At 46.8% G+C, this 9,493-nt stretch overlaps 2 protein-coding genes across 2 annotated transcripts; one reads left to right on the top strand and one right to left on the bottom strand.

Annotated features, from left to right (window-relative positions):
- On the bottom strand, window positions 1-6,097 carry AGABI2DRAFT_208386 (hypothetical protein; the record flags this gene model as incomplete). The annotated part of the gene is made up of 17 exons (XM_006463472.1): window positions 1-235; window positions 292-456; window positions 516-1,291; window positions 1,342-2,018; window positions 2,074-2,316; window positions 2,372-2,551; window positions 2,606-2,700; window positions 2,771-3,227; window positions 3,330-3,405; window positions 3,465-3,618; window positions 3,669-3,855; window positions 3,914-4,008; window positions 4,056-4,179; window positions 4,273-4,663; window positions 4,721-5,227; window positions 5,287-5,742; window positions 5,822-6,097. 17 exons carry the CDS (start codon window positions 6,095-6,097, stop codon window positions 1-3), a joined length of 5,094 nt encoding a protein of 1,697 aa, XP_006463535.1.
- Window positions 6,098-6,436: 339 nt separating this feature from the next.
- AGABI2DRAFT_194335 (hypothetical protein) lies at window positions 6,437-9,424 on the top strand. Its single transcript, XM_006463471.1, has 11 exons — window positions 6,437-6,475; window positions 6,524-6,554; window positions 6,617-6,643; window positions 6,702-6,832; window positions 6,886-6,916; window positions 6,975-7,541; window positions 7,590-7,970; window positions 8,020-8,226; window positions 8,286-8,333; window positions 8,396-8,803; window positions 8,862-9,424. The coding sequence occupies exons 1-11, from the start codon at window positions 6,453-6,455 to the stop codon at window positions 9,240-9,242; spliced, it is 2,235 nt and encodes a 744-aa protein (XP_006463534.1). The 5' UTR covers window positions 6,437-6,452; the 3' UTR covers window positions 9,243-9,424.
- The last annotated feature ends 69 nt before the right edge of the window (window positions 9,425-9,493 follow it).

Below are 9,493 nucleotides of genomic sequence, written 5' to 3'. Positions count from 1 at the left end.
TCATAGATAGAAGGGTATCCCGTATACAACGGGTGCTGCACCAGTGAGATACTTCAACTTACAAGCACTTCGTGCTTGAGCAACAGCAGACACCAAGGACATGTTCGGCTTATTTGTGCTACCATTCCACGCGCGTACGTTTTCCGGGTTTAGCTGGATTTTATCGAAAACAGTTTGACAGAATTTGTCAATATCACGATCGGTGACGTCCCACAAGTTCGCAACAAGTGTAGGGCTGGTCGAAGAAGTGAATAAAATATGTCAACCCGTAAATCTTGACAGAACACTTACCAGCCGGCGAGCATATAGGCATTAGCAGTCCCGGTTCGATCAAAGTCCCCCATCTCGCGTAATGCACCCGACGAGCAACCCCAAAGCATCGTCGCAGCACATGATTGAAGACGTCGCACTTTATAGGTTCGTAAATACTGTTCTCCACCGCCATGACCGAAATATCTAGATGTGCGTTTCGTGAGCTGTGGAACTAAAGATAGGGCAAATGGACGATAACTCACACGACCAGATCTCTTTGACGCAGCGCATTCTCAAACTGCTGCTCACTGACCGGCTTCCCAATAACACCATCCCATCCTGCTTCCTTCATACCCTTCGCCCAATCCTGGAATCGTTCCTGCGTTCTCCGTAGGTCTCCACTTGGATTGAGTATGAAATATCCCTTTCGCGGATCCACAACTGCACCAACAGAAGTTTGTTTATCTGAAGATGGCTGAGTGCGTCTCCTCATCTCGACATATTCTAAACGGTCTAGAAGGAAATCCACACTTGGTATCCTGCTAACACTCCTCCCCCGTAAGATCGGTATACTCTCCCAAGGCAACCCTTGTAAATTCTTGTCCAGCACCAAAAAGACATGCTCGTCGTCAGCTTGTCCAGCCACACCACTCTGCTTTCCACTCCTCTTCGAACCTCGTGTCTTCACAGAATGTTCCTCCAAGACCATCCTCACATCAACCACCATCTGCGTAATATCAACCTCGGAAGTGGGAATAGCAACTCCATGAAACTGGTACAAATCCAGAATAAAGTAGATCATGTCTTCTAGTTCTTCATCTTGACATTTCGGGGAAAGGGTCGAGAAGCATCGAAGTAAAGAGTCATCAAGTTGAACTTGGCTGAATGATTGACTTCGCGGTTGAGAAGGCGTCTTTCGATGGGTTCCTGGACGCTTTTTCTCCCGAATCCCGAAGCTTCGTTTGAACACTTTTTCAAAGCCACTTCGCAGCTCTGTGATATCTTCAGAACTGGCCTTGCATTTCGGGCTAAGAATAGTCTATCACAAAGATGAGATAGCAAACGGCTAGCAGAACGGAAAAAGTTTACCTTGAAAGCGCCAAACCAACAGAATTCAATATTCTCCAGCAGTGTCTTCAGCCTAGAGTCCAATTCCGCTCGCTGCTTCCACCAAGCAGCTCTGGCTTCATCATCATCAGGCTTCACATGTATAGCAGCTTTGGTGCCCTCGTCACTCAACCTCACGATTTCTCGTAATTCCTCTATCGCGTTGTCGAACGACAAATAATCTTCTTCGTCATCTCCGTTGCCAGTATCTCTCCTACTTCTCAACGGAACAGAGAATACAAGTCCATCGCCGTCAGGTCCACCTTCTTGTCGGGATATAAATAATGTGTTCTTATCCTCCGTGACGTTGATATGGATGACTGTCCAATTTGATGGTAATTTCTTTGTTTGTGACGATGAAAGGGTCGTTGGATTGAAAGAATATGATCGATAGCGAGCCCTTACAGAATCCCAATATGCTTTCAATGGTGACGAGGGTTCGAGGTCTGACATGGCATCATCATCTTCATCCTCCGAGTCCACAGGGATATTCACGCGTCTCCGGGCAGCAAGGTTGGTATCCACGCCAGACGGAGGTAGCAGGTTACCTTCTGAGGTGACCAGCGGCCATTGAAGATCATCGGCAGCCGGTAATCGAGGAAATTTATGGTGAATGGCTTCGAGCATCTCCCGCCTCAATGTTAACGCAGAAGAGGCATCTACATATCATTAACGGTCAATACGTGTGAGACAAAGAGAGAAAAAAAGTCATACCCAGCAAACGCGACACCATGACATGTACCTCACTGTCCTTACGACCCATGGAAGTCTGGAACGACTTTATAACAGCCAGAGCAACAGCAGATTCTCTTATATCGAGAACATTACCCCGCTGCGCTACCAGGTTCAGACTATCCCAGAATCGTTCTTCAGCCTGATCAAGAGCGCCATTGATGTCTTTCGCCGAAACAGAAGTTAGTCTATGCGCAGCGTGCATGCCTATTGGAATAGATATCGCTAAACATCACGGTTAGCCTTCCAGAAGAACTCGTAATGTGATGTAGTATCTTACGAGATTCGGCCAGGGAATTGAGGAACATATCACCTCGGAAGCGTAGATATACGTTATGGAGATTTAACTTTGCCAGTAACGAGTTTTCTTGTGCTTTTGCTAACGATGACCTAGGGAGTGAGATAAATTGCTTAAGCAATGAGTTGAATTGGTCATCGTTTTGGTCGCGTAGAAGCCAAACTAGCCGATATCTATATCAGTTCAAACCTGACGAAGAAAGAGACGTATGCTTACTTTGCTGTCGGAGCACATTCATCAATACCTCGGGCACGATCATATCTTTCACTATCTTGCTATTTACAGGCGACATCCCAAGGGACTTCCTCGGTCTTTTACACAATTAGTTAATATCCTCCCCAACAAAGACACAACGAGAGATATAAAGTAAGAAAAACTCACCCAAAAGCAACACCTTCATACTTCTCAAACGCGGCATCCATCTCCGTTAACAAATCCATCGACCTCCCATACAAGACTTGCGCGTCACCTTCTCCCTCAACGCCCATCCTTTCTTTGCATTCCGCCGTCAATCTCACAACCTCAACCGATTCAATAGTCGGCACTCCACTCAAAACTTCTCCGGCTTTAACAAGAGTCTCATACCCTTCCTTCAAATTCCCTAATCTAACTTGCACTTCTCCTTGTTTCGCTGACGCTCTACTCAACATCGCTGGAGCATTTAATGCTTGCGCAAGATCTAAAGCTTGAGATATGAAAAATTCAGACTCTTTTGCTGAGCCACGATGAAGATAAGCTTGTGTTAGATCGAAGAGGACCGTAAAAAGTCCTTCACATATTCGAAGAACAAAACTATCAAGGTGTCGTTGAGGAGGGATGATAGTTTGTGGTTTAGGATCTGGAAGGGGTGCAGCTTCGCTCGGGAGCGCCTGCTTCAGGATTGACATATCGAACGGGTTATCGTCTTTGGTTGATTTAGCTGGTGGTTGTGGATTGAGACGCGACAAGTTGTCTAGAGCGCGATTCCATATCCGAAGGGACTGGAGCAAGAACTCAGTTGACGATGTCAGATCCTCCTAGAGAAAGAGACAGTGGCGTTGAGACACTGGAAAATAGGAAGAGAATGACCACTGACTTTACAATGCTGTATCATAGCTACAGTCCTGGCGGCCAAAGCAGCTTTCTCGAGCCGTCTCACTCGTGTGTGTATTCTCTGCACAGTTGTCCCAGTTTTCTCCTCATAATCAATCCGCCTGTAAACGGCTATAGCCTCGCGATATACTGAACAACTGTAAAGACGTTATTAAATATCTGTACAAGCACAATTATTGGAACTTACCTCCGTGGTATATTCTCACTGAGTGCCAAAGACTCTGCATACCTCAAAAGGAACAACGCGGACATCTCGTCCGAAACTTTTCCACCACGAACAGAATCGAGCGCTTGATGGAATATCGAAGTCGCACGACGTGTCTTTCCGATACGCATATATTCATGCGCCAGGTCAAGTGAAGCCGAAATGTAACCTTCAATAAATTTCAGATGAGGCAATGAAAAACAAGTCCAAGGTCGAGAGCATCTTACCTTCGCTGGTAGGACCGCTATGCGTCTCTGCCAACCTCCGTGAAACATCTAATAGCTGCACCTTCGGAAGACCCAACGAAAGAAGACCAAGGATTCTTGCAACAGTTTCTACGGCTGTGTGAGACGAGCGGAACCCCGGGACGGACGAGCAGACATACGAAGAACACCAGAGAAGTGGGCAAAGTTATCAAATGCTGAGAGTTCCCTCGTAGCCTCGCGCTTCGCTCTAGGAGGGGTCGCAGTATTCAGCGACATTGGTTGCAGCACTATAAGAAAGCATTGAAGAAAATGAAGGAAAAAATATACGATCCACAAACCTCTGCGTTTTTGCACTGGTGAGATGGCGGATGCGGTAGGACCTGGCCGCGTCGTTGCGGCGGCTTTGGTCTTCTTTGCAACTGTGGAAGTGTTAGCGGGCGTTCTTGTCCGCGTTTTCGTTGCAGCTATGGTAGTAGTCGCTGTGGCCACCGCTCGCCTTCGTGTTGTCATTGTCTTCGCCGGGGGCTGTTGAGATATAAGGGACTTCCGCTGAGGTGTGAGGGATTTCCTCATCAGGACGACTCTTGGACTATCATTTGAAGGCTTTGAGAACGTGGAACGCAATATGCGACAGGCGTGTTCAAGGTGGTCGCTTACAAGAGAGACCTGATTGGGTATGGCGGCACGGTGAGCATGTAACGCTAGCCAAAGATGTGCAAGAGCTCGATATTGCGCCCTATATGGTGCAAGCTCTGAGTCCGCTTCGAGAATCTACGAAAATGATGATAATTAGACAATTTCAGCGACAAATAAAAGATGGAACCTTACTTCAGCAGAAAGAAGTTTCTCTATCTCTCTGTTCATTTCCTGAATCCGTTCAAATGCTGGAACTTCGTCGGTTCGATACATGACTTCCAAGAGGCGCAACATCACACGTGCTCGTCGAACAGGTGTCTTTACTTCCCCATCATATACCTCGAGCGCACTCTCTAAGAGCACCCGGATAGCTCTTTGTATTGAGCCCTTGGATCCGCGTTGTTCGAGGCTCTCGACCTGTTGCTCAACCAAAAGACCCAGTATTTTTGGATTGTTCAGGGGTTCGGAACTCGAGCACTTAGACAGCGAATGTCGGAAAGAGATTTGCTCCGCGGGAATCAGGAGTTCATTCATACCAAGGTAGGTGAGTCGATCGATGATTGCAGCAAGTTGCTTTACATGATTGTTCGCGGCAGGTCCAAAAATTGATGAAGGTGGTAACTTGTTGGAATCTTGCTCCATGCTGCATATTGAGTATGGGAAGGCCACTAATGACTGGAGAAAGGCGATGTATGCATTCTAGTAAAAAAATTAATGATTTGAATGAAACTAGTGTCATAAGTTTGAAGGAAACGCACCTTTCTGTCCCCTAACTTTATATGGCATATACCAAGCAACTCCCAGCGACGGAATAGTGTCTCTTCCAATTGTTTCCAGCCCTCCAGCTCCCTAGATTTCTCTTCACCATTAACTTTCTCCTTCGGACGCCGTGTAAGGGCCCTTCCACCAATGCTGCACGCATCCTTCAGAAAAGTGACAGCGGGGCCATGCCTTCCAGACTGATACAGATTCCCAGCAAAGTTGTAATAAGCACCCGACAAACATCTGAGATAATTGGAGAGAGGGATGCCGGTCTGGTTGACGTTAGTGAGGATAGTATTGGCTCGAGCGAGATAATCATGTGTTATAGTGTACGTTTCAGAAGCTTGAACGTCGAGCGTGAACTTCGATACGACAAATAATGAATCCAGAGCTCTTGTGGTCAAGTCTGATAGAGAAGCAATGACACTCGACGAAAGCTTGCACCGCACGAACTAAAAATGCGAATATGTGAATCCAAATTACAACACATGACATCGGCAGTCCTACCTGTTGAATACTTGTTTCCAACACAGTCGTTATGGTTAAGAGGAGTTCCTTGAATTGTGAGTAGGTGCAATCTCGAGCGGCCGAGTATCGCTCAAGCCATGTAGACGCGGATCGTCTTAGCCGTTCCAGTGCACGATCAACCTTGGCCGCTATGCGTTTCACATCTGCCTCGGCCGTAGTAGAATCAATCTGCTCTAGTAGCTGTACTAAGATGGTTGAAGTCCGTAGTTCTGTAACGCATGATTCAATTCTTTCGACAAGACCCTCCTCTGTGACCAATAAGCTAGATTTCCAGAGCATCCGTTGAATTGCTCACCATCCGTCTTGTTGCTCCTTTCCAAAGCGCCGTTGGCTAAGGTCGTTACCTCTGATATAAGAGTGTAGAGTTTAGTTCCTGCTATGGCGATCTCGCTGGTTACAAGGCGCGACGACGACGACGATGTTCGCAATGCACTGCCTTGTTTATCTTTCGTGTTTGCAGCCCTAGATGAAGACCTCTTGTGCATCGATGGACACTTGAACCCAGGAATTGCACCGCGAGATAATAATAACCACTCGAGCACGTGATGGGCGCGTTATTTGGTTTCGCCTTCTGAGATAAATAAAGTACTGCTCCTGTATTTGCACGTGTTAGGGCAGAGCCTGTACAACGACCATGCAGGACGGCAGAGCGCCCAGGTAGGCCGCTCTCACCCTCTTCTCGAAACTTTTCTGACAGAAATGCAGGGTAAAAAATCGCGCACCGGCAGCGGTTCAGGTCAGTATTGGTATTTTGGCTCACAAAGCGCTATACATTACTTAGAGCTTGCATTCTACTAGATCACTGCCGAGCAAATCTTGCGTGAGGTGGGCAATATTTTCCCTCAGCAGAGCCATGAAGCTGGATTGATACAAACTTTATTAGGCGCAAGAGCGGCAGGAGCCAACATTTCGGGCACCCAAGCAACGGGTTGAGGACTTTGAAGAACTCAGCGAATATCAAGGTCGGAAACGAAAGGAATTCGAAGAGCGTATACGGCGAACGCGAGGAAATATGTATGTAGAGCTTTTCTGACCTATACCGAATGCGAGACTCATATCAAATTCAGAAGAGAATGGCTTCAGTATGCTAATTGGGAGGTTCGAGAGATTTGCTTACCCTGCGAACAAGCTGCAAACTGACTATCCCTACCCATAGGCAAGCCAAAATGCTTTCGACCGTTCACGATCTGTCTTTGAACGCGCTCTCGATGTCGATCCGCGAAGTATCCAACTCTGGTTTTCGTATACCGAAATGGAATTGAAATCGCGGAACGTTCAGCATGCACGAAACCTCTTTGACAGAGCTGTTACTCTATTACCTCGCGTAGACCAACTCTGGTACAAATATGTCTATCTCGAAGAACTCCTGCGCAATATACCTGGAGCTCGTCAAGTATTTGAACGTTGGATGCAATGGGAACCAGACGACAAGGCCTGGCAAGCTTATATAAAAATGGAAGGGCGGTATGAGGAGCTGGACAGGGCTAGTGCGATATACGAAAGATGGGTTGGCGTTCGGCCAGACCCACGGGTATGGGTGAAATGGGCCAAGTTTGAAGAGGAGCGGGGAAAGGTGGATAAGGCGCGTGAGGTATTCCAAACGGCTTTGGAGTTCTTTGGGGATGAGGAAGAGCAGGTGGAGAAGGCCCAGGCCGTATTTGGCGCCTTCGCTAAAATGGAGACACGTCAGAAGGAGTATGAGCGTGCTCGGGTAATCTACAAGGCAAGCTACATCTTCTGCGGTCTTTATCTGGTATTGACCAGGTATTAGTTCGCCCTCGAACGTATACCGAGATCAAAATCCTCCGGTCTATATGCCTCTTACACCAAGTTCGAAAAGCAACATGGTACGCGCTCCACACTTGAAAACACGGTTCTCGGTAAGCGTCGAATACAGTATGAGGAAGAAGTGGCGCATGATGGCCGTAATTACGATGTCTGGTTTGACTATGCGCGGCTGGAGGAAGGCGCTCTGAAAGAGCTCAGGGACGAAGGCGCTACCGTGGAAGAACTAGATGCGGCAACTGATCGTACACGAGAAGTATACGAGCGAGCAGTAGCTCAGGTACCTCCAGGAGGTGAAAAACGTCACTGGAGACGGTATATCTTCCTGTGGCTTGACTACGCCTTGTTTGAAGAGATTGAAAGCAGGGTATGAAATTTGAATGTATTCCTGGATATTGGTGCTGAATGTGATCTAGGACTACGACCGCGCTCGACAGATATATCAAACAGCCATCAAGCTCGTACCGCATAAACAATTCACGTTTGCAAAATTATGGATCATGTTTGCCAAGTTCGAAATTCGGCGGCTTGATCTACCAGTGGCAAGGAAAATTCTAGGGGCTGCTATCGGTATGTGCCCCAAAGAAGCTCTTTTTAGAGGATACATCGAATTAGAAGTGGAGGTATGTATTGACAAATCTCTTTTCCGCTTTGGAACGGTCCTGAGGTTTGACCTTTCTAGCTGCGAGACTTCGATAACGTCCGAAAACTGTATCAAAAATATCTCGAGGTATGTGCTCTTAGATTCTGCAAAATCACACGTCAAGCTTCAACATTCGTTATTCTCTACAGTTTGATCCTTCGAACTCAGCAGCCTGGATCAGGTTCGCCGAACTGGAAGCACAACTCCAGGATTTCGCTCGTACTCGTGCGATATTCAAACTCGGCATATCTCAAACCCCTCTCTCGATGCCCGAGCTATTATGGAAAGCTTACATCGATTTCGAAATCGATGAAGGCGAACGTGATAATGCTCGTGAACTTTATGAGACATTGGTGCGACAAAGTGGACATGTCAAAGTCTGGATTTCGTATGCGTTATTTGAAGGTGAACCTATTCCTGTTCCGAGGGCTGAGAGAGAGGAGGAGGAAGAAGACGAAGTGGAGGAGGTGAAGATGGCTCCTGGCAATACCACCACCGCCAGGCAGGTATTTGAGAGGGGCTATAAAGATCTCAAAGGCCGAGGTCTCAAGAGTGAAGTAAGTCCATAGCCAACCAGTAGTCCATATTCCGACGTGCTCAACCCTAATTCTATAGCGAGTCGCCCTTCTCGAAACTTGGAAAACATTTGAAGAATCACATGGCACACCAGAAGATGTAGCCAAAGTACAAGCAATGATGCCTATCGTCAGTAAACGTCGTCACGTTGATCAAGAAACTGGTCAAACTGTCGAAGATTGGGATCTCGTATTCGCAGATGATGAGCGGGAGGCTAATCCCACATCATTCAAGTTTTTACAAATGGCTCATGCTTGGAAAGCCAAATCTGCTGGTGCTGGTGCCGCTGAGAGCGGTGCACGTGGTGCTCTGGCTGGATTTGTTTCGTCCTCGAACAAGAGTGCAAATGATCAGAATATGGACGAGGATGAGGAGGAAAGTGATGCTGCTAGCTCACGCGCTGATGATGACGAGGATTAGTAGTTGTTGGATTTTGACTGATAATGATTATTGCTCTGGTGGTTGAAGGCGCCGTGCTTTGTGAAACTGTACTACATTCCTAATGGTTTATTTGTTATGACACAATCTTTTGTATTTCAAAGAGGGTCTGTAAATTTTGATCATATATCCTCCAAGTACACGAGTCCGGTTGATCGTAAGGGCATAACTTAGATGACTTGGGCAAATACATAAATACATAAAATACATTCATACTTCAAAAAAGGGTATAT

Source organism: Agaricus bisporus (genome assembly GCF_000300575.1).
Source record: "Agaricus bisporus var. bisporus H97 unplaced genomic scaffold AGABI2scaffold_8, whole genome shotgun sequence".
Classification (NCBI taxonomy): Eukaryota; Fungi; Basidiomycota; class Agaricomycetes; order Agaricales; family Agaricaceae; genus Agaricus; species Agaricus bisporus.
This window is presented reverse-complemented; position numbering and strand designations above follow the sequence as displayed.